At 49.5% G+C, this 25,500-nt stretch overlaps 1 protein-coding gene across 3 annotated transcripts in view; it reads right to left on the reverse strand.

Annotated features, from left to right (window-relative positions):
* The window catches only part of LOC119098830 (PDF receptor), a 115,816-nt gene that overhangs the window by 78,644 nt on the left and 11,672 nt on the right, over positions 1 to 25,500 (reverse strand). For 2 of the 3 annotated variants that reach the window (XR_005094291.1, XM_037221879.1), the window contains exon 1: positions 17,102 to 17,233. The exons of the other annotated variant lie outside the window; for it this stretch is intronic. Coding sequence is in view for 1 of the 2 variants with exons in the window: in XM_037221879.1 (XP_037077774.1) it covers positions 17,102 to 17,138 (37 nt within the window). In the remaining variant the exon portion in view is untranslated. Of the gene's footprint in view, positions 1 to 17,101; positions 17,234 to 25,500 lie in introns of those variants that run through there. 3 annotated transcript variants of the gene reach the window in all.

The raw sequence follows: 25,500 nt of genomic DNA on the forward strand, positions 1-25,500 counted from the left end.
CTCTCTCTCTCTCCTCTCTCTCTCTTCTCTCTCTCTAATCTCTCTTCTCTCTATCGCTCTCTCTCTCTCTCTCTCTCTCTCTCTCTCTCCTCTCTCTCTCTCTCTCTCCTCTCTCTCTCTCTCTCTCTCTCTCTCTCTCTCTCTCTCTCTCTCTCTCTCTCTCTCTCTCTCTCTCTCGTCTCTCTCTCTCTCCTCTCTCTCTCTCTCTCTCTCTCTTCTTCTCTCTCTCTCTCTCGTTCTCTCTCTCTCTCTCTCTCTCTCTTCTCTCTCTCTCTCCCTCTCTCTCTCTCTCTCTCTCTCTCTCTCTCTCTCTCTCTCTACTCTCTCTCGTTCATCATTCGTTTTCTGTCCCTGGAACGGAGGTGCTGAAGATGTCGCTTACCAAGCGACAGCGTCGTGTCTTCACTTAAGCACGCATATTGATTTCGTGGAAGTGTTTTTCCTCATCGTGTTGTTGCTGTTGTCGATTGCGGTTGTTGGGCGAGAAATGAATGGCATTTATGGGTGTTATTTTTTGTCGCAATGTTTGTTTTTCATTCATTGTAATGTAAGCGAACGATTCATGACTCGTAACGGAACGTTCCGTAGTGTTCCGGTTCATACCAACATTACAATTCGTTCCATTAATTGCGCGAAATATTGGGCCGCGGGCCGATCGATTGACCACGGCTAGTGATCATATTACTCCATTTTACGGCGCTACCAGCTGGACTAGGCGGAACATGTCGGGGATATCAGACATACCAGTGTCCACATCATACATCGCCTTCCGATAAAATCTGACCGACGTCATCATCAGTGAGCAGATGGGTCCTTCAAGGGCGCATGTAAATTAGGGACCGGGAGACGCGTCCATCACAGCACTATCGAAACCTTAAAGTAAGGCGAGCGGTGGTGCGTTGGAAGGAAAGAATCGAACTACCTTCGAGTCTCATCCCCTACCAATGATGCAGGAGCCCCTCGTTTAGGATGCCCTATACAGGCGTTTTCCAAAAGGCTGCCTGTGACCGGGTGACCAGCCCGGTGTGAACCAGCTGTCTGCCAATGATGAGTGAGCTGTGAGATATGGCCTGTTTGTTTAGCTGCGTGCTTGTTCTATACATACACAAATTGGAGCAGCTCCCAGCAGCTCCAAACTTCTGCAGATTCCGTCCGCTTGCCAGCTCGCTGCCGCATTATGCCGCGCGGTAGGCACTTCGCCTCAGGGCTGGCCTAGATTCGAGCATTTGAAGGCAACGCGATTTAGCACTCATTGGACAGATCTTACAACAGCTCTGGATGACCATTCTAACACTGTTTTCCCAATGACACCTTGTGGCACGGCATCATCTTGGTTTGCTAGTTCTTGATAAAGCCGATCGGGCCAATGCAGCAATAACTCTCGCCCCTTTGATCTGACGTTACATATGATAGGTCGCACAAGCTGATGTCCACTAGTGGCCATCTGATTGGACCTTCCAAGAGCCATCTAACGTCGATTTTGCGTTTTGTCTCAGAATGCTAAATTTTGCACACAACAGCAGAGGTCTACCAAGCAATACCTTGACAGGTCACACCAGGTCATAAAAACCAGAGTCCTGTCTGTCAATGTTACATCTGTCTTAAGGAAATTAAAGCCTGTCATGCGAACTTCTACCGAAATTTTCAGTGCCGCACATTCCATAACGATTGGGATAATGCACCTAACATTTTACAAACGACTGATGTCTCAAATTCCAACGAGCAGTGAAGAAGAGTGGATTGGGTCGGGTGTGACTTGGACCCAACAGACTGCTTCAGATAACGTAACGCTTATGAACAGGACGAATGGCCCACCACGAACATGGACCCGCTGCGGAGGCGGCGGTGGACCAAATCTGCGCTCAAACGGCGCCAAACCCGTACATTTACCGGCATGACAGCCATGCGTACATAATGTTTTTGAAATGGCCAATCCTCGCACGCATCTGGCCCCCGCAGCCTCGACTCGCCTCAATCCCGTCGCCAAATTGCAGTGGGCATGGAGGGTGGGAGTTTGACCATAGCTCGCGTTGGTCGTTTTTTTCGTATCGTTTCGGAAGGGTGAGCACATGGGTTCTGACTTACAGCCTTCTGTTCGATTCAATTTTTTAGCCGGCTTAGAATCGACTCGCAGATTTTGTGATCCGATTCAGCTCATGACCCATAGCTGTTCCAAGTATGCTTTGGATTCAGCTCAGTTCAGACTCATGGGTTGCATTAAATGATTTGACTCATGGCTCGTGCGGCTTGTAAATTCAAAGATCTGCTTCAGGTCTGGCTGGTTGTCTCATGACCCGTGAGCTATATGACTGATTCATATACACATACATATCATATGTATATGCATATATATATATACATATATATATATATATATATATATATATATATATATATCGTGATGTGGCGAAAATGTTTAATTTACCTAGTAGTAAGTTTATAGTTTGAACCTAGCAAATCCAGTGCAACAAACAATACCTTTCCTGCATCCTGTTGCCAAACAGCTCTCTGAAGTCTCAGCTCAAGGCCAGCAAACTGAACCTCGTACCTACGAGCTAGACCCATTAGTTATATAGCACACAATGTGGACCAGTCTGCACTAAGACTCGGTAGTCTGCACCTGGCATGTGCCAGCCGAGTGGATTCACATGCAGGCAACCACATTTCTACTCACCAGTGTTAGCCATGCCGTCAGCGATGACATGTTAGTAACTCAACATTGGCTTGCAGTTCTTGCAGCAGTGATTAGCTAGCGTAAGCTGCAACATGTGATTAGCCCGGCTTACTTAATTAATAAGAATTACGAATTATAATTGTATTTGTCACAAACAAGCCCAGCGAAAATCCACTTTACTTTACCGTCGTCTTCCGTTCAGCAAGAAACTGAACTGAACTGAACTGAATAACTATACTAGAGAAAGGCCATTGTGGGGGCCCACCGTCATTTCCGCCATATCAGACCCAACAGCCCTGCCTCTTTTGTTATGTATTCCATGTGGCCTCAGCAATGGCATGCTCACAGCAGTTCAAATAGTAGTCAATGAAAGGTAAATTATGGATTAGTTCATTGTTGTGACAATCTACATTGAAAAATACGACCGGCCCCTGGATTTTCAGATAATAGACAGTCTTTTACTGAATTTGGTATAAGGTATAGGAATGTAGGCTGTCTGTGCGATGTAATATCCCCTGGTTCCTGGCTGAGATCTGCCAAACATTATTTAAGAATCAACAATATTGTGTTTGCAGCCTCAGAAATTGCAAAGAGAAACTACAACAAACTTTGTCCTGATTTGGCAAAAGGCTTAACGATTAATGCGGCATGCTGTTTTTTAACATTCTGAAATGATGTGTTAATCTGGCTGGGCAATGCTTAGTTTCATCATGTTACCATTTTCATTTGAGCCATATCACTCACTGACACACTAAGAGGCTGACACACTGACACACTGTTGTCAAGCACTCACTGACACACTGTTGTCAATCAATCGATTGGCTCGCGATAAATCTCATAAAATTTGCGATGAATGTGATATAGCTCACGACTCAAAGCAACATTTTTCCTAAGGAGCCGACTCAGCTCATGCCTCAGCCCAAAACGATTGTCTCAAGAGCCGAGTCATGATTCAGCTCGAGTCGAACAAAAGTCTGCTTACTGATGGCTGAGTTTGAATTGCAGATACCCTTGTAAAGATCCAAGGGTTCTCTAAACTGTCTAAAGCTCAGTCGGTTCGAAACTCAGTCTGTCTGAAGCTCATTTGCTCTACAGCTCAGTAATTCTGAAGCCCAATTACTCTGAAGCCTCGACAGTCTGAAGCCCAGTCTCTCTGAAGCTCAGCCACTTTGAAGCTCTGCTACTCTGAAGCTCAGTCACTCTGAAGATCGGCCGCTCCGAAGCCCAGTCACTCTGAAGATCAGCCGCTCTGAAGCTCAGTCACTCTGAAGCTCAGGCGCCCTGAATCACAGCCACTGTGAGTTAAAACCACCTTACAACTCGGCTACGCTGAAACTCAGTCGGCTTAAAGACAAGACAGCCTGAAACCTGCAGTCACTCTGAAACTCAGTTGATCTGTACTTTGGATCGGCTGCCTCAGACTGAGGCTCTTCTCTCTGAGACTCCGGCACCGTATGACGAAGGCTAATGTCGCTTCCATAGCTCAATTAAGTGCTGGCTGGCAGCCGCGATGGATGGCGCTATGCTCCGCCTGCGGGCGGACGTGACGCTGGTCTGCGACGCGCCGATACCGTCTCTACGGCGTCAGAAGGGGCGCGGATTTATCACCGCCGCCGCAGGCCCGGTGCTGCGGAGGCCACAGCTTTGGCGGCCCGTCATTATGTCGTCCCGCCTCAGATACGACTGGATTAAAACGACATCGGCAACAATTTTCCGGCAAGATTAGCGGCGCCGGGCCCGACGCGGCCCCCGGGCGGCGCCTGGCACGTCGCTGACTCGATAACGCGGCGGAGCGGCAGCATCCTCGGTCGCCATTTGAAGCTGCCCCTCGCCCCCGCCCCCCCCCCCCCCCCCCCCCCGACGCCCACGGTGGCGTATCGCGCACGCGCGGCGCTTGTACGTCACAGAGCTATGCAGGTGACGCACGTCTGCGCGATCCCGCCGCACCGATACGTTCCGAGGGAGTCACGGCCATACCTGTCTGCGTTGCACCGGACAGCACGTGAATGGAGGCGACGTCGGAGCAGACGGCCGCCTGTCAGCATCGCCGACAGACGGGCAACGCTCTGAGGCTATCGGCTAGATGGCGGGTGCTCTGGCACCAGCGTCTGCCGCAGTCTGTTGTTTTTGGAATATCCACAGCGCTGCCGTTCGGCGGCTTACCGAGACAAATAGGCAAACATCGGACTGCCGTCCGGCGACAGCTCCAATCCTGAGGTGTCGGGCTGCAGACTAGGCGCCGATTTGAAGAATAAAAACAAGCTCTGAAGTTCTGGAAGACACCCGGGAGCGTCCCTACTGTTGTCTTATATCGTCTTATTCGATAGTCAGGCAGTATTGTAGAGAAAAAGTAGTATTAAAAGCAACAGGATTGCGTTGCTATCAGGAAAAGCAGGTGATGCATCATTTCAGAAGTTTTAACTACAGCACTCAGCCAATAATGAACGCCAAACCGGTATGCTAACGCTTCCATCCCCTACGGCGCCTGCTCACCGAAATCTGGGTGTGTTTCCGACCCGCTGTGGCCAGCTTCTTATCATTCGAAAATGCACAACTTACCACGTTAATCAAATGGCAAGAGGAAAAAGTAGTTGTTTTGCATCCCTGAGAAAACGCGGCACTCGGCAAACAGCCCGTGCTCAAGTGCGTGTTAAGTGCTACAGCATAACTTCTAAGGAACTGCACCACTCGCTGCTGGCGACTTCAAGACATTACTTTCAGTGGATGCAAAGATAGGCCCGTCAGTCTGACCGGCGGGGCTGGGTTGGCACCTAGGTGCACCAACTTCTGCGGCTAGTCGACGGGAAGGCATGAATGGTCTGCGACATCGCTTGTAGTTTATCGCAAGTGCAAATATTTTGCGCATTGAAAAGGTTAAAATCGCCGGGAGTTATGATGGCAATGCTAAGTTTCAAGGTTGATGACTACAAAATATTGCATCTACGATGCCCAGGCGGCTAGGTGTGCCTATGGAGGAGTATATGCGTATCATGGTAAGACGTTTCTTGGAATCCATGTTCATTTGTTGTCTGTTTTACTTCTGAAGCTGTTGATGTCTTCGACGCTGTATTTTTATAAATATAAGATGTCGCTGGGGCGGAGTTTTAACGCAGTTTACGTGATTTACATAAACTATTGAACGCGACCTTAAAATTCATTTTTACAATTTTACAACCTGTGTTCACATCCCCTGTTGACACACTAACCGATTCGCGAAAAAGCTTTATTATGGCACAACTTGCGGCATTTTGCGTTGTTTCAGGAGTCGCGCTAAGCTTCTTTTGTAACGTGAAACAGAACTGTTTATGATTTCTCGATGTAACACATTATCACACCGATTTTAATGTCTTCATAAATGTTTGAAGATTTTTAATTTGGATGCGGATCATATCCCTCATTTTTTTTAAAGATTTGATCCGAACCCTTTGAATGGATGGATTTCCGGGATCAGAGCTCACGCTAAGCAGTGCTTGTTGTGTGAGCCCTGACCCCTACCACCCGATCGCGCAATTCCATGTCAACGGCAGAATTTGGTGGCGAAAGCTCAACGTGCCGCAATGCTCGGCACGGTCCGTCCTGCCCTCTGACGTCAACTGACCTTCAGCGCGACCACTGCCACCGGCCGCAGGCCATACCTGTCAAGGGCAAATAGCGAGCGCCCTAAAGCGACTCGAACGCACCCTGCCGCGGGTGGGTGCATCGGAAGGCAGGCGCTCCAACCAACTGAACCACCGGGACGGACTCATTTCCCGATTAGAGAACACATTGATCGAGTCTAAATTTGCGCGATCAAATAGCCTTTAGTTTCTAAGTACGCTTTCTGAATTCTGATTTTCTGATCTGAGTTACAGCAACGCTGCTGATAATCAGGGTTAAAAAGTCTTTATACACTAAACCTCGGGATTTGCGTAAAGTTATCTGCCAATATGTCCTCTGCACTGGTCAACCACCTTCGCCTCACTAAGAGGCAGACACGGAAGAAGCCCATGTTAAGTTTGGAGGGCTCAGTTCCCCCTAACTCAGTCCCCACACGTTACCCGGCGTACCAGCTACCGGTCTCCGGTCGTGACCCCGGGGAGCAGCCGTCGGCGAGGACGCCGGCCTGGCTCGCCGGTGGCGCACGCTCTGCTTCGCCGTGCCAACAAGTCATCAATCGAGCGAAAGTTGGAGAAGGTCAAGCCCGTTGTCGAGCGTCGCCATCCCGCCGCTTCTGGTGCGGGACGCCGCACCAACCGAGAGGGGCAGTTGAAGGGGAATGTTTCATATTTGAAGATATTGAACCAGCATGAGTTATGATGAAACAAGCTCACTTATAACTATCATGTGAACTTATTAACTTTTTAGGATAAAAGACGGCCCTAGAAAACACAGTTTCTCGGTTGAAGAGACAATCTCCCCGGTACGTCATTGTTTAATTACGTCATCGTGAATTGCAAAACATTGTTTGAGAGCAAAGTGACGACCGTTACCTGAAATTCGCGTTCACGAACGCCAGATACGAACGACTTGACGACTACATTCCTTTTCGGCCTTGATAGACGCATGGCTTGTGTAATGGCAGGATTCGAATGGCGTTATTAAGACGCCAACAATGCCAACGTGATATTGAAATGCTCTCGCCGGAAAAGTCTCCCCTTTTTCGACAGCGTGTAGCTCAGAAACAAGAGGGGTTTAGGTGTTAAGGACAGGGCTGTGCACTGACCCGAAGGGTGCTTAAGATGGTTATTTCAGTTTAAAACCCAACACGAAGGTGGAACGCTTCCTTTAGGCGGACGCCACAGTTACGTGCGCTGAAAACATGACAGGGTGTGGCTTCGCAGAGCTAACTTTAATTAAGTAAACGGGCTACAGAAGAGAGACAAAACGGTAGAACTGTGGGACGAAGGAAAGATATAATGAAAATAGCACAGAGAAAGAAAGCGAAAAGAGGGGAGAAAGAGAAAGAAAGGGAGAGAGAGAGGGAGACAGGGAGGAGAGAAAGCCAGAGCCAGAGACAGAAAGGGAGGGAGAAAGCCTGACCGAGTCGGACAGACAGAGGAACAGAGGGGCGCCTGTCGGTACCCGGCCAGCGAAGACAGAGCGACCGTCGGCGCGAGAATGTCAGCCGGTCATCGGTCCGGTGACAAATCGTCTGCGTCGAGAGCGGCGATAGCGGGCCGCCGACACCGACACGGCCGGGTTCACGGCGGAATGCCAGCGGTGCAGCCCAGTGGCTGGGTAACGGCGCCGACCCACGGTCACGGAACTCACTCACGGACACGGCACTGATTTACAAGCGCTAACACCTGACCAGCGTCACGACCCTCTCGCAGCGCTGACCAGGTTATAATGTTTGCCACGTGCAAGGCATTGACTCAGCGTTGCAATGCTCACAAACTGTCACACAATTGCTAGGGTCGTGGTGCTCACTCCCTTAAAGGCAGTGTCCCACTTTTGCCATGTGTTTCAAAAACATACTCTGATAAAACCTCAGGTCCAATGACGCATAATAAAGGCAATGGTTGGTGCCACTTCAGCACCGTCAAAATGTAGTAAGGATTTAAATTGAAATTGCTTTTGAGTGCACATTACGTTGTGCACGCTTTGTAACAGCACTACACTGGATTCTTTCTTAAAAGCCCCAGAGGGTATCCGGAAGCCGAGACAACTGCAATTGTCCCCAACGCCATCGCCATGGCAACTGTCGTCGTCATAACGACGGCAGAATCTGCGGAGCGCCGTTGTCAGCTGTTACGGATAAGAGATACCACTTTTGAGCTGTGTTACCTGTCAATTGCGGGCCTGCAGGTTTAAATGTGTTACCTTCATTGGTATCCATGAAACCAATACAAATAAACGTTTGTGATTGGCACAGCGGGCAGCAAGCGCCAATTACCAAGAAGCGTATCGGTTGAATTTTGAACCGGTGCATCACCATAAACCATGTGATACTCCGTTTCCCAAAGCAAAAGTGCCCTTCGAAAAGAGCCACCGTGGTTAACTCTACAGGGGAAAAATCATAGCCGTCGTACAACGTTTCGTTGAGTTCGCGGGGTAATGACCCCTTTTTGTGCGCGTTTTTGTCTAAACAGCGTTTCAAACTTCCATAGCATTTGTTACATAAGCATTTCTGCAATGGTGGCGAGCAAGAAGTCCCACGAGATTTCTCCTACAGCAGTGGCTTCTTCAATTCAAAGTTCTGAGATTTCAAGCGGGCTTTAAAGAAAACTCGTATTACTGATCAAATCGCACACCTCTGAAGTAACAGGTGGTAATTACAAAAAAGGTAGGGTGCTCCGTTTAGCCGGGCCATGGTGCAAGGAGGGGTCCAGCATCGACGGCGTCACGACACTGGAATATGGAACTGATGGGGGAGAAAACTTATCAGGTCACAAGATCGGGTCACATGGTGAACTAACTAACTGGCGGTTACGCATCTAAACCTAGAAGTCCTGCCGAGAGACCCGGCTTGACCGATGAAACTTTGCAGTAGACCACTGGCTGCGACGACCACAGCAGCAGACAGTACAACTCAGGAAGAAGAACAGGCTAAACGTGAAGCACTAGGATCGGCGGAGCCGCAGCGGGAGAGCCATACAGAACAACAGAGAACGGGAAGAGAGGAAGAGAGAGAGAGAGAGAGAGAGAGAGAGAGAGAGAGAGAGAGAGAGAGAGAGAGAGAGAGAGAGAGAGAGAGAGAGAGGGAGAGAGAAAGTGGGAGAGAGGGAGGGAGAGAGAGAGAGAAAACGACAGACAGACAGACAGACAGATAAACAGAGAGAGTTGTATGCACAGGTGACACAGGATTCCAGAAAGGATGGGAGGTCACACGAGTAAAAAAACCCGCCCCGGAGTGGAAGAAATACATATTGGCAACGACCCAAAGGCCTACGAAATGGTTCGATTGAAGATCATTAAAGGAGTTCTCAAGTTGGCCCAAATGGGATGCACAAGATGGTGACCTCAATTTATCTTAGATGCGGCGCCACTTAGTACCTTTGGCAACGTCAAATTAATTGGCCCGTCCTAGCTAAAGCGTCACGTTCGAGCCCCCGGGGGACGGCAGTAGCTAAGCGGTGTTTGCGCGAGCGGGCTGCAGCATCTGCCACGGCCGGCCGCCGCCCGGCTGAAGCCCTCGGCCTCGAACCGTCCGCCACGCGTCGGCACCAATACCGCGCCGGCTGACCGACAAATTGTGAAATAGGCCATCGCGAACACACCCATGCACGTGACGAGCCCGCCATCAACTCGAGGATAAAGGAGCCACTGCCGCCAGCCCGCCTATAACCCACAGTATTTGTTGTTGTTTTTAAACGGCTTAGCTTGTGCATGAGCTCCTAACAGCATCCACCAGTGCAAACAATTCTCGGGCAGTCTGCAAGCGCTCATGATGACGAGAAACTATGTGCGCTAGTCCCCAAATGCAGCTACAAGAGGCTGACGTCTGACGTCAGTGGCGGCGTCGGCTGCTTGACAGGTCGCCGCGTCACGCACGTCACACCACATGTTCGCTCCGAAGCGTGTGCACCTCTGATCCACTGTAAAAAGAGCCCCGGTAATGGTGCCGCTTGCCAGACGCAAAACATTATCGCTGCCTTGTAATGAGCAGCGACACTTCCTGAGGCTGTTTGGCAGTGTGCCCGGGCCCAAACCGTCCGTCCCTCACCCCTGCCCCCCCCCCCCCCCCCCCCCCACGAAGGCAGAGCCGGGAGACAGAGCCGGGCTGTAGAGCTGTCCTCAGTCAGGGAAGCGCAAACGCATCGGGAGCGAGATGAGCGGTGCCCCGGCGGAGACAACGGGCACAACGCCAGCCCGCATAGTACGCTGCTCCGATGTAGGAGAGGCTTGTGGGTCCTTCAGCTCGTGGATGCTACCACGGCTACACGAGTCTTGTCTGCTACAACTGCGCCGACACGCAGCCTCGAAGCAGGGCAGCCGGCCAAACATCGATGCGCCGGATATGTGCGGTCGCGCCTTTACCGGGTCTGCCAGCACATCACTACTGACAACGTGAAGCCGCATGGAGGCAATGCTGCAACCGCTTATGGTCTGAAGCATGGTCAGCTTCATGTCAAACCATAAGCAAGGCCGGTCCAATGTCGGCACTGGTAAGCAGGGCCGGCCCAGTGTCGGCACTGGTAAGCAGGGCTTGTTCACTGAATAATTGAGAACCAATCGTGGCATCGAGATAGGCGCCGGGTCTCGGTGCTGACCAGAATGACACGAGAGCTTCTACGACGCAGAAACATGGCCGAGAGATGACGGAACTCAGGAGAGTTTCGCAAAAACACCTGAGAGTGAGGTCCGCGATCCGTAATTGATGCCTCCTGTCCACGTCACATATGTGCGTACGCACGCACGCACACACATACGCACGCACGCAAGCACACATACGCACGCACGTGCGCACCGCAGCGATACTGGTCGTCTTTTCAGTGCTGGCGCGCTTTGTACGGTGATGTCATGCAATACAAATGGGCGACATTTGAATTTTTCGTTCCCGTGTTCCTCATGCGTGAAGTGACCTGTCGCCACCAGCCTCTTGGCCAAAGTGCAAATAACGCCGGCGTGCCTGTGGGCTGGTCGAGGACAGGGTGGAAGCATCGCTGATGCTTAAAATGTGGCAACGACAGACGGCCGTGCAGAAAGCTGACCACCCTAAGGCCTGGGTCCTGGCAGACCGCTGTCCACCCCATAGAAATCTGGGACACTCCCTTTCAGTAATTTTGTTACGAATTTCATTTGTGTATGCTCATAATATGTGCAAACATGAGTCGTTGCATTTTTGAAGAACAGCACGCATGTTAATTTATATCCAACAAGGAAATAATTAAGCGGTATGTTTGTGAGTGAGCTTCTAAGACCTCAATAAATCAATATGGCGTCTATCGATTTGCTTCTCAGGTGTCAAAAGTGAATTATCATTGCAATCAGTTACTTTCTCCAAACATTTGAAAATGTTTGGATACGAGGCATTGCAAACGGCCTAACTTCGAAATGGTACATAATGTCCAAATTGTTCACGTGGTCTGAGGAAAATTGAGGACATTTAGACTTTATCCACATCTGGAGCATATGCTGGCATTCGCGAGCGTAATGATCGGCAGGGAGCGTTACCTTTTATTGGTCAGTCTGGGAGGTAGTGTAAACATTAAACCATGCTATCGTCAACAGCGCTTAACGCTGAGATCAGCTGGTGTAGCGAGGCTGGTAGAACAGCATGTTCAGTGAGGAGGGGGAAATTGTTAAAATTAGCATGATTTTAGTCAACGCCGATATGGCAACCGCCGTACACATACAGCCATCATAGCGCATCCTCACTCAGTGGTGTGCGGTTATAGTTGACCCGTCGACTTTTCTTCAGAACATACAAGTTCCTCCAGTCACATTTAGAAGGTCACATGGCTTGACATGCAGGCCCTCGCAATCACACAACCTTTTCACAAGACTTGAGGCACTGGTGATACTTGGTAAGCATTCAGCGGGCGAGGGGACGGGGACTTAACTATTTCACGGGGCGAAACGTCACCCTTTACTTATTAGGGCGTTTCATTTCTCCTTGAGCACGATATGATGTTTACAGATTTGATGCCGTGCTGCATGGCTGTGATTTGGTCATAGGGGGGACTATCCGTACTGATTTAGTCATAGGAGGACTATCCATACTGATTTAGTCATAGGAGGACTATCCGTACTGATTTAGTCATAGGAGGACTACCCGTGCTGCTGTTTGACGATGCGTATTCCACTTACCAACTTGAGTGACCTGTAGCCAGTTTCCCATAGCAGAAATTCGTAGAGTTTTGGCGTGAATCGTATACTTTTGACCTATAATGGTATAATCTAGTTCCTCAAAGGAAAATGCATGATGTACAACTACAGTATGCAACACCCTTGCATGAATTTATCAAAGCCAAGAACTCATTTACGACATAGCTTAACTTTGATAAATCCTTGATCAACCTGGCAATGCAATTATATCGCAAGCGTTTGTGCTGTGGCTTATAATCATGGCCTTAGAAGAGTTTCTTATTGAAAGGCAATCTACTAAAGTGGCAAGCCTAAACAGTGTGCAACAGCTGCAAAAGGCAAAATGAGCATTGCACGTAAGTGTGAGCAAGAAACAGTGACCGTTCCAGTCACTCAGACAAGAAGCCTTGGGTGGGGCATGCTAAGACTAAAAGATAAGGCCAAACTGCCTTCTCAAGCGGCTTTCTTTGCAAAAACATCAAAATACATCTCAATTGATAGAAAGTTGCGTAGTCATCACAACACTTGTAATAAACATAGTGCATGCATGCAGATGTTCAATTTGCATTCGATGTGCATGCAAGTTGCATCCCGGACACTTTCAGAGTAAATAATGGGCAGTGTCATCGTCTGCAGTACGTATCCTGGGTGAGTAACAGAATGGTGTGCAATAAATGTTAATAATATAGCTTAGCATTACAGAATGATCTTACATTTAAAAAAGGCTTCATATGGATAGCACACCTGCATTGCGCTTGTGCATTACAACACCATGAGACAGCAGCTAGTCCACACAAAAATTATACTACAGAAACTTGTTTTCAATGATCACTTATGAAGGAGACTGTTCCCAATGACCAGTACATCGGGCTGATTATCATTGGGTCAGTGAATGGCCTATTTCTCAGTGCCCAATGGCATCTCATGTTTATTTCACATGATTCCTTTAGCTCCGAAAGCTGAGGTCTGACCACCTCACCTTCAATGCCCAAAATATGCTTAGTAAGCACTGTCATTATGCACTACTTTTTTGAATTATCTTGTCCGCAATTATCGTGCAAAATAAAGTCTCGCTATGGATAGAGCATAAAGATGAAACTGCGCACTGAAGAAGCTGACCAATGGAAGATTGCTGCCTTCCCCGAACAAATCAGTTATGAACAACCTTGCCGCCAATTTAGCCCCTAGTTCTGCACGAACCTGCACAAAGCCGCAGCCATTTACAGTACGCACTGCTCTGTTTATTACGTAGCACGCAGACTTACAAACACAGCGCGTCGATGCCCCCCCCCCCCAAAAAAAACGCTGCGGGCGGCCAACTAAATTGTGTTGCTGGGCGGTAGGTGCACACCACCATGGGCGATTCGATGGTCAATGCTATTACACAAATCCCTTTTGGACGGCGTGCCGTCATCATTTTCTGGTTCTCGTCAACAACCCCGACAGTAGTTTCCATTCGTGTATGGTCATCATTGGGGCTTTACGACGCACCCAGCACTTATGGCTACATGGCGTCGCCTGCCTCTTACCGTGGCAGGAAAGGCGGGCACCGCGGAGAATCAAACCCCTACCCAGACGCGTTAACCACTGCGATATCGGCATCTGCCCGCGTTCATTTAATCTTCTGAGAAGCAAAATCGTGTTTTTTCAATCAAAGCGTCGTGATTGTCGCTGAATATAATCATCTGCCAAAATCTTAAGCTGGTGTCGCTGCTTTGCTGTCGAGCTGGACAGTTAAAAGCCAATATATTATTTTATATCGATCGATGGTATGTGGGATTAATGTAAGATATGCTCAAAACATTTATGGCTTCAGTTCTATCTATAGTTTGGTGATAGTTGCCATGGCAACGAAACACACAAATATGCGCCCCAGCCAAATTTACAAACTATGACAAAGGCCACAAGACGGCTTTGAGAAACTGGCTTAGTGTGCAGTTTATAAAATCAAAAGCACATACCAATATTGACATAACATTGTACTTAAGCTTCGAGAAACGAGCTACACATGACAGCAGATCGCGCAAATTCATCCTTCCGAAGCGCACTATACAGGAATAGGTGTTCCGGGGCAGTTGTGAAAATAACAAAAAGTATGTAACCCCTTGGTACCTGTCACTGCAAGGATTTAAAGCTAATGTCAAACAACAGTCGCTCAGCATGGATGTGTTGGTCTGCTCCACACTCATGAAGGGATGCGAACTGCGGTCTGTTTGGCTGCACCGAGCCTGGGCGTAGGCCTGCTGGGTCCGCGGTGCCAATCCTGAGCAGCCAGGTGTCGGTGACGGCTGCATACTCGCTTCCCCTCCCCCCACCAAACACACACACACACACACACACACACACACACACACACACACACACACACACACACACACACACACACACACACACACACACACCACACACACACACACACACACACACACACACACATGCCAGTTGGCGCGCAGCCGCTTGTGTGCTGCGCTCTTCTCAAAGCATGTGCGCGCTGGAAGCTGCCCTCACTCGTGTCTCCGATGGAAAAGTGATTCTGGACAGCTGTGTTGTTCAATCTCGTTTAACTTAAAGAGATTCGAGATTCGAGAGGACTCAATTCGAGAGATGTGCCCGAAGAACTCATACGTTTTCCAGAATTGGCAATGTATATCAGTGCCACCAATTCCAATCTCAACCCGTTTTACCTTGTTTTTATCAAACAATGCCATTGAGTAAGTATAAGACTTTGCCAGAGAACGGGAGGATGGTTGCCCTTGCTACTGGTCCCACAGCCGCTATGGGAATCGCTGAAACCTGTGAAAGACTCCGGGATTTATGGAAATGGCCGCTGTCCGTCAAGAACCGCCATGAAGGTTAGAAGGAAGCATCGGTACGTGGATTGCTCTTTTCAGACTGCAAGAAAACCTAGTCTATTCCTCATTACCAAGAGCAGACTTATAATTTTAAACATTTCTTATCATTGCATATTTGAAAAGGTTCCCAAACTGATCACGAAGCCCGAAGGGTCACGGTTCGCAACGAGAGTTAGTGCTCTTAAAACTTCCAAGATCAGATACACATTAAAATAAAAGTGAGCTCTTCCTATAAGCTCTGACCTGAAAGCATTCATTCTGCAACTTAACACGGCAAATCTATGGCACCCTCTCGGACACCTCGAAAGAGCCAAAATTAACAGACCGCTTCTATCACCGGTGGGACGCGTTCTGTCAGCACGAACATCATGACACCATTGTCGCACTGCATACGCATACGCTATACCAGATCGCATATATCGTGGACACCAGCGGAGACGGCTGTGCATGACGTGACCTCCTCGGACCTGATTGGATTACGGAGACGGGCGTGGCGTGGCCGAGGACGTGGCAGGTGTCGTTCGGGGACAAGCCGACGGCGCTTATTGCGTATCCTGCGCGCAATGTCTGACGCATCAATAGGTAGAGTCCAGCGGGGTGTAAGCAGCAGACCTAATTCCATCACACTGCCCAGCTGGCGTGCGGCACTTGTGAGTTCTAAGGCTGCTTATAGGCGAATTTCAAGAGGCCGTGAGGTATTTGCCAAAGAAGGATATGGAGCAGCAGTGGGCTCTTGTGCTTATTATACCTGACGTTCAGTATACCAGGAGGTGCTGGTCCTGACGTTCAGTATACCAGGAGGTGCTGGTTAGAACCTGTTGCCAAGAAATTATTGAAAAATATTAGGGAAATATGTGCAAGTTTTTGCAGTTATCATATTACGAGTGGTTTAGCATTCTACTTTCAAACATTTTTTGTTTTCTCTCATGAGACTGCTGATGGCACTGAAGCAGAGCGCATGTTTAATGACTTTTCTCGACTCATCACCACTGTTTTGAGGACTGATGAAGGTAGCGAACAGCGATTACCAGGACAGTTTTGAAGTATCCATTCACGTGATGGCTGTCTCGCCTCTTTGCCAGCAATAAAGCTTTTCAAAGATGTGTGCCGAACGTTCTGCATCATAGAGTTCTTGAACATTTATTTCATTCGATGCAGCTCATCATCACAATCACGGATCGAAAGTGACATCTATTACGAGACCGTCGAGAATCCTGGGCGCTCCAAGCGCCGAAGGCTGCGTCCAATAAAGTAAAAGAACAGTTAGTAAAAGAGCCAGTGCAGCACAAGCTCGGGAAGCAACTTTGAAGTCAACAACGCACGGATCGCAAGTGGGGCTGGGGGGAGGGGCTGAATGTGTCTGCCATATTAGCCGGTCTGCCGAATCTCCTCCGTAGTTGATGAACGGACTCTCGGCAGTAATTTCAGTGACGCGGGGAATGTCACGCGGAAGCGATTAGTGTTCCTCGGAAATTAGCCCCCGACAACAACTCGGGCTTTTCTAAACGGGGATCCTCATTAAGCCAGCATGTTGCGGTAGAAGATGAAAGTACCCCACGGACAGCGCATGAGATCCTGACTTGGCCCGGTACAGAAGACGGAGATCCTGACTCGGTCCGGTAACAGAAACCCCGCCGACCCAGCACCAGAAAGCCCGACTCGGCCGGTGCTAGAGAGCTCGACTAGGCCTGGCCTCACATTCCCCTCGTAACGGCCGTGCCACAGGTGCACATAGCCCGGGACAGGCCACCACATCCCCGGGAAACTGCCTGGCCGCTGCCGTCGCTCGGGGTCTGGCTGGCGGCGGAGCGCGCCGCAGAAAGCGACGATGGCCGCACTGCCTCACCGTCCGTCGGGTCAACTGGAGTCGCGGCCGAGTCCATGATGTCGTGCTAGGTGGCGCAGCCGACCCGGCAGCGCTTGCGGACCGTCTGCAGGGCCAGCGAGCCAGCGACGCCGAACCCTCCGCCGCCACCACTGACCTCGTAATGATTGGCCGTCGCTGTCGTCTCCGCGTTGAGCGGGTTTGCAGGCGGCAGCGCGGCCCCCGTGCCAGGAAAGGAGGGGGGAGGGGAGGGGCTTCTGGCGTGGGGACTCGACTGTAAAGAAGCCGCTCCGAAGATGCACGCGAGGCGTACCTTGCAGGTTCTCTTCGTGCAGCCTGGACCTGCCCAGAGTTGGTAGAGAACCGAAGCATGTTGGATCACCCCAGATGATCCATTTTGCTTTGCGTCCTTCAGATGAACAAGGAAGCCTTAAACTTCGTTCGACGGGTTACGATGTCACAACAGACCCAACTAAATCACTTACTGAGCAGCTAGCTTGCGTTTATGTTACTAATACCACCACATTCGTAGACCTCCTGTCTCGCGTTTCGGAGTACTAGCTTACAGACTGTCACAATAAATTAGATGCTCCCGTATCACTTTCAAGCGGGCTAACATTTCCGCAATCGGTCCCATCCTAGCTCGTTCACAAATTTAGACTTGGCATCCGCCACAATGGAAATGTGGGGCACGTCTGACACATCCTTTCAGTACACTGAAAACAAGCAGTGCTCCCCGCCTGGAAAGGGTCTTGTGGAAATATCCCATAGAGCATTTGAGAGCCCCATCGAGAATTATATTACCTTGTTTAAGGGAATCTCAAACCCTTGACCCCTTCAGGTTTATGAATCCTGTTTGAAATTTTGTAATTCTTGAAAGAACATCGCGCAATTAACTTACGGTGGCTGCTAAATACCTCTAACATCCAGCTTGAAATTGATTCCAAGCTTATTTACAGCTAGTCGATTGGTTGATGTGATCAGCTGATGGCTGATGACAGATGCACAGGCCTTGTTTTGTTTGTTATGAAGAAGTACAAAGTATCCTAGCCTTTAAAACGCATTAAGAACGTGATGCACGAATAAATGGGTGTTACAGACTCAATAAGAAGCGTAAATGACGCACACGACGTTAGCGACACGTAAAATTATGTTCGACAATTGCGCATGAAAATACATCGTGCATATACGACTGCTGCTTTCAGGCCGAAGCACCAAGGCCATTAGGGACAGAACCTGAGCGATAATGGATGCCGCAGCAGGTCAACAAAGAGGCTTCCGTCAACAAGTAAATGGTCTCAAGAGCAAGTGAGAAGATACCAAGACCAGTGTGGTGAGTCCCAGAACGATCGAGATCGAGAGTGCAGGCTAACATATATCCGGCCAGAACACACGGCCCTCTGAGCGAAGGGGAATTACCCAAGGCCAGTGTGCGTAAATGAATGCTCCTGTGTGATCAGGAGTGACCGGGCAGGCTAACCGAATGGGTCTAGATCGGCAAAAAGGATAAGCCGCATGCGAGATCAGAGGATCAGTGTAAAGATCTATCAGTGTAAAGATGTGCCCTAGATCAGGGTAAAGGGCCCCCAGACATTGAGTGGCCCGGCGCCTTACCTCATATGGGTCCCAGCCATAACACAAGACCCTCTAAGCAAGTGGAAATAAACCGAAACAATATGAAGGGCACGTGAGCAACAAGTACACCTCGGTATGTGGGGATCCGGCAAAAGTGAATGGAGACTTTTGGGCGAATGGGAAGAATCCGCGGAGGGCCGCTGATCGATCAAGAGTGTCCAAGCATGTGAGCAGATCGGGTTTACCCGGCAAGTGGACGTATACGGTCCCGGCAGCAGTGCATCCCCTCTGGACAGCGTAACGAGCCAGCCTTCAGTCCCGGCAGCAGCGCATCCCCTCTGGACAGCGTAATGAGCCAGCCTTCAGTCCCGGCGGCAGCGCATCCCCTCTGGACAGCGGAATGAGCCAGCCTTCAGTCCCGGCGGCAGCGCATCCCCTCTGGACAGCGTAACGAGCCAGCCTTCAGTCCCGGCAGCAACGCATCCCCTCTGGACAGCGGAATGAGCCAGCCTTCTGTCCCGGCGGCAGCGCATCCCCTCTGGACGGCGTAATGAGCCGGCCTTCAGTCCCGGCAGCAGCGCAGCCCCTCTGGACAGCGTAATGAGCCAGCCTCAAAATGTCCCCCACAATCACCACTATCTCAGTCAGAGAACAATTAACTTCGTCTGCTCGCGGGCTCTTCACTTTCGCTTGTGATTGTTCCTGGTCGTCTGGAGGCCCAAAGACGTCCAATTTTGCTGTCTTTTGTGTCAGAAAATCGTGGCGTCCCTTTGACCGGTCATGGGCTTCTTTGGGACCTTTGGGTCCCCTTGGGCACAAGGGGGCCCTCCATTCATATAGGAAGTACCCAAGACCCAATGTAGATGGCCCAGAACGATCGAGTGTGCCCAAACAGGTGTACAGAATGGGCCCCCGACAGGGGCGTAGGGCTCTACATTGAAATACCAAGACCCACTGTCAACGGCTCCCGAACAATCGTTGTGCCCGAGATGGTGAACAGATCGGCCCATAGCAAGTGCGTAGGGCCTATTCAAATATGAGATGTCCAAAACACAATGTGAAGCGTGCCCGAACGGTTGAGTGTGCTTAAGCTGGTTAACAGAAGAAGGCCCCCGACAATGGCGTAGTTCCCTCCATTCAAATACGAAATACCCACAACACAACGTAGAGGGCTCCCGAATGACTGGTGGGTCGCAGTAGTTTGACAGATAGGGCCTCGACAGGAGCATAGGCCTCTCTATTTAAATAAGAAATACCCAGAACACAATGTGGAGGACCCCGAGCAATCGAGTGGGCCCAAGCAGGTGAACAGATAGCGCTCCCAGCAGAAGCGTGGTACATTGATATACCAAGACCCAATATACAGAGCCCCGAAAAAATCCAGTGTGCCTGAGCAGATTAATTTGGTGAACCCCGAACGACCGAATGTGCCCAAGCAGGTGAACACATGGACCTGCGACAAGAGCGTAATGCTCTAAGTAAGTGACAAAAAAATTGGAAGGGCCCTAGACAAATGTAGAGGGCCCATGGACATATCGTGAGTGTGTCGGAAGGTTAACCGAGACAGACGTGAAGGGCCCCGAACAACCGAGAACACCCCGGTAGGTTAACTATGGGGCCCCCGACCATAGCGTAAAGAGCCTCTCCCGCGAATCAAAAGAATTATGGATCGCCCCTGATGAATAAGAGTGCTCCAGCACGCTAGCAGGAAGGGCCCAGCAACAGCGCAGTGATCTCCGAGCAAATGCGAAAGATTGGGGTAATGTAGAAGGTTTAGTAACAATCGGATTAACCCTGCAAGTGGACATATAAGGTCCCGGAAACAGCGCATGGTCTTGGGAGAGCGTAATGAGCATAAAACCTCCAAATCAATCAGTTAAAAATAATACTTGTCTATTCATTGGCCATCCGCTTTCACTTCACTTGCGATTGTCTTTGGTCGCCTGGAAGCCCAAGGACGTCCAATTTTGATTTGAAAGACGTCCACACTTGTGTAAAAAACTGCGTCTGTTCTGTCGCCTTTGGGCCCCCTCGGGGCCAAGGGGGGGGGGGGAATGGTCCCGCATCCGTCTTTGGATCAACCTCTGTAATAAAATACCCAATACGATCATACCCATAATACCCAAAACGATCAATAAATACCCAAAACGATCAATTAATCAATGTTTGAGTTCAGAAAAAGCGTTGACAGACTGACCACATTGGGTGTGGGCCAAGCCATTCATAGGTGCCAAATAACGCATCGCCAAAGCAGTCACGATATGCCCACCAAGCTTTAAAGCTGGCACAAATATGATCGAATAAATCTTACATAAAGTGACCCATGCTTAAAGTTGGATACCTTCAGCTGTTAACATCAACAGTTATCAGACAACATGTGTTCTTCAGATAAGAACATCTTTTCTGGTAAGAGCTAATTATCATTTGCATTTGCTCCCGTATTCTTCTTTTTGGGAAAAAAAATACAAAAAACTACATCAAGGTGACAAACAGCTTGATATATTCCTGCTTCTCAGCAGACTTAGATATTGAAATCTTGACGAGGAAGAGGAAGAGCTAACTTCCATTTCTCGGTTCCTATACATCACCACATGGTTGATGTCACCGTTGCCCAGATTAAAACTATTACCTCCCTCTGCATCTATAAAATGTTAATCCTACTGCTACAATATACATGAGGTTTGGAACAACCAATTCGAGAACAATCTTTGACAGCAGCATGAGAAGGGAACGGAAGGCTTTCATGATCATATGCGTGCATGCATGCATCATCATTTCATGAGGTTTGAGCTGCAGCCCCGGACACAACCTGTTCTATACCGGTCATGTTTTTGCCCCAGACTTTGCCCACTTTTTCATCGCATGCTCATTTCTTAAATGTTGTATGTACACTTCATGTCTGTGTACACCAAGAGGCATGTGTCAAATACCAAAAGCTGCAGCTGCCTAACCCATTGTGTCATGATGGATCCCACACTTTGAATATCAGGGCAGCTCTCATATCGTATGTTTCCCAGCCATCATGGATTACCCCAGCCGATAAATAGCCGATAGCCGACATTATGAACAGGGGGCTTCATGAGCAAATTGGCCGTTCTGATTTTATAAACTTCATTTTGGGATTTGATGAATTTGGCCGTATGTTCAAAAAGGCTTTCTGTGGATATTATTTGTTGGTACATGTAAGCGCGATTTTTTTCATCATTTCCTTGAATCACATAATTCGTACATTATAAATTTGTGAGCTGTAATGACTAGTATGTCCCATATCCCACTATGATTTCATTAATTCACAATGGAGTGAGGTCAGTACCCAGCACCCCGCGGCTCATGCGCGGAAGGCTTTGGGGTTAGACCCGTGTGTGCTTGCAGGTCTTTCTCACACAACAGTGCTCTACGTGTCGTTCATCGTTACGCGGGTGCATTGACGGCCGTTCGGCATTTAAAAAGCAGTGATTTTCTGGTCGGTTGTTATTACCGAGACTTTATTGTTTTGTCTGCTGGTGTCATTACACAGCAGTGCTTTGATCCTGCCCTCCATGGCAAAAACCCTGTGTCACGTTGCGTTATTCTGGAATGTTCCTCCCAGGATCAACGTCCCCTGATTTCAAAGACAACGTTGCTTTATTCACCGGTTATGGCATTGTGATTACATTATATGTTTTATTTGTGTTGAGTACATCATAATTGTTCAAGGCGCAGGAGAGCTTTGTCTGTTGGTCTTAACTGTACAGAGAATAGGGCTTTGTACTATTGTGCTTACCAGTAGTAGAGAAATGAGGTATATCCCGGAAAGTCAATTCGTTTTCATATCCATATTTAATAAAATTTGCTGCAATCCTGCAAATGGGTTGACTGTGTGTATCTCAACTAACTGTATGGTGATGGCTCCCATGAAACTATCCGGAAGCTACGAAGCTCTTCCGCGTGCGCATGGATCCCGTGAAGCTCCTCAGAAGCACTGGAGACAGTGCGGGATCTCCGGATGAGAGTCGCTGATAAAATATGGAGCCAAATTGAGTTCCTTAACATCCCTAAGACGTATCAGCAAAGTTCTCAGGCAAGCATTTAATACCAGAATGGATTCCCGAACATTTTTCGTAGGAGTTTCAGCGAGGTTCTCCAGGACTGAAAGAGTGTTCTGTGCTAGGGTTCTCTGAGACCGCTTTGGGGCTCTCCATTGCCATCCGGAAATGTGGTGCTCCTGTGAAAACGTGCACCCCTCTTCGAAACCAGACAAGTTATCACTGTCTCTCAGTGTACTCACTGGTGCACCATACCCGGTTCAAACCGTGCATCGGACGAGATGCAGACCCTGGCCGGTCCGCCGGCCTTCAGGAGACGCCAGGTGCTGACCCGAGACATCTGGGTCCGGGTCGCCGCCAGAGGGCACTGAGACCGGCCTCGAGCACCCGGTCCCCTGGTGCGCTGGGCAAACACGTGGGAGCTGTCGGCACGGCCGCCGCTACAAGTCTGACGGCCGGTGCCCGGCGCCCCGTGCGCCATGCCCGCCTCTGGCCGACTGCAGGCACCGTAACACTGACAGCGACGTCGGTGTCGCCTCTCGCCGTTACCAGCCAAAGACACGTGACTTTCAGCATTTACTGCTCAGAAGCGCCGTCCAGCTCGACACCGTCCACTCATCGAGCGCCTCTCTGCGGCCGTTGGCTTCTGAATGAAAAATGTGATGTTGATGTCACGGGGTTTCAGCAGCGGCCGCCGGCAGGCTGCACCAACACGCTCCGTCACCAATGCAGATCAGCACCAACACGCCCCGCCACCACTGCAGATCACCACCAACACGCCCCGTCACCACTGCAGATCAGCTGGATGCCTCAGCGCGCGCGGCGCGGCGCCCGCGCCGATTTGGTTCCCCACTAATCCGCGGGCGCGCCACGCACGGACTTTTCTCAGGCAAAACTATCATGGCAGAAACTCTGTTGTTACCCTGTGCCTTCGCACTCAAGTGAAGTTTGTTGCCTCCATTAGCGGCGTTGAAGCTTGCCCCGCTGCCATTCCATCGGCACGGGTCACGGCAAGTGCAGGAGCGGCGCGGGCACGGCTGAACCGATGGCGCCCGCCTCACGCACCGGCTGAACCCAATGGAAACATCAGCGCTAATGCATCCGACCCGAAGTACGAATGAATTGCGCTGAACTCTGAAACTTTAATGTAAATGGCACACTCAGTATAGAATAAATGCTACACTCTCCGTTCCTCTCTTTGGCCTACTTTTTCCGGATATTGGGCACCAAATTAACGGAATGCAAATATGAGCCCTCCCCGTCGCTTTGCACCCAAAGGTCATGCGTCCAAATGGAACGAAGCCGTGCTTCGCATGCGGCAAGAAGCATTATCCGTCTAGGATGTGATAAGTTAAGCTCCGTCAGGGAAGTACAAAACAATGTAAAAGTTTGCAATGGAACAACTGAGCGGCACGACTTTGTTCGGCCGACTGAGACCTCAGCCTCTCGGCTCAGCAGCGTCCCATCCGCGATCGACTGAGGCCTCAGCCTCTCGGCTCAGCAGCGTCCCATCCGCGATCGACTGAGACCTCAGCCTCTCGGCTCAGCAGCGTCCCATCCGCGATCGACTGAGACCTCAGCCTCTCGGCTCAGCAGCGTCCCATCCGCGATCGAGTCATTCTGCCCTAAATTACCCTGTTTGCATGGGCAGTCGTGATTTGAACTGAGCCGGCACCTGTCCTCGATCCGAACTATCCGGCCAATGTATACACTCACGCGCCGTTCCGCTGATTCGAATCGTGCGCCGGCGGAAAACCCTTCCCGTGAGAGGACAATCCGGTCAGGAAGGGATTTCGTTCGAATTATCGGTCGTCAGCTGTCTAAACAAAAAAACCTGGCGCATGCAGTTCTGTTCAAGGCCATTTCAGCTTTGTTTGGTGTTGCTGCCTTTCCATGGTTTTTAGCTATTGCTCAAGACGATCCAAGTCCAAGATGGAAAAGGAAAGAAGGCGAAGTTGACACCATGTTGCTAAAAGTGCTCTAATTATTGAGGGCCTTATGTGGCTAGCAGCACAGAAATGCTCACGTAATTTAACCTTGTTAGGCGCTTGATCTATGCAGACAGCAGGCGTGAGCGGCAAGGCTATGTGAGCGGTGTTTGGTGTTACCTTTCCGTCTCAAGGTTAGATTAATTTACATCTGGGGCAGGCTCCGTGCTTCCAAAAACCATATGGAGGCAACGTGGTCATTTTATATAACTTTGACGTTTTCTCACTTTAATTTTGGGATTGCTCTCGAAATTTTGTGCGGAGAATGCCTCATAAGTTACTTTCATTAAGTGAATACCTAAAGGCCCCAGGAGTGTTTTTGCAGACGTTCCCCCAATTAGGATGTTGGCTGCCTGTCACTTTATTTTGCGTGAGAAAGGTAATTTAAAAATCCCTGCATGATACAAAGGATCAACAAATATAGATCATTGCAGTCAGCTCAGAATGTGAACTATTTTTAATGATAGGGCCAAAATTGTCCAATGATGGGTCAAAACATCAAGAAAGCAAATGTGAACACTGGATGAAAATAGTTGCCATCATTACTCTGCTAAATCTAGGTTTGTGTATTCCATGTGGAAGAAAACAGTGCATAAATTAAGTAACACCTAACACAATGGCACATGATGCACGGAGAACATGTCTGTGGTGCATATCACTACCTGTTTTTGTACTGGTGGGTAGATATGTCACCTTGGTGTTTTTTGTGATGGGTGTCACTGCAAGCCACGAGGTGGCAAGTCAACTGTTTTTATAATGAATAATTTGTTATGAATTTTGAGCCAAGATTGCTTCTCAGGCTGGTTCGCATGTTGTGATCTTTGGACTGTGC

This window comes from Pollicipes pollicipes, unplaced genomic scaffold, assembly GCF_011947565.3.
Source record: "Pollicipes pollicipes isolate AB1234 unplaced genomic scaffold, Ppol_2.1 Scaffold_4740;HRSCAF=5597_pilon_pilon_pilon, whole genome shotgun sequence".
Classification (NCBI taxonomy): domain Eukaryota; kingdom Metazoa; phylum Arthropoda; class Thecostraca; order Pollicipedomorpha; family Pollicipedidae; genus Pollicipes; species Pollicipes pollicipes.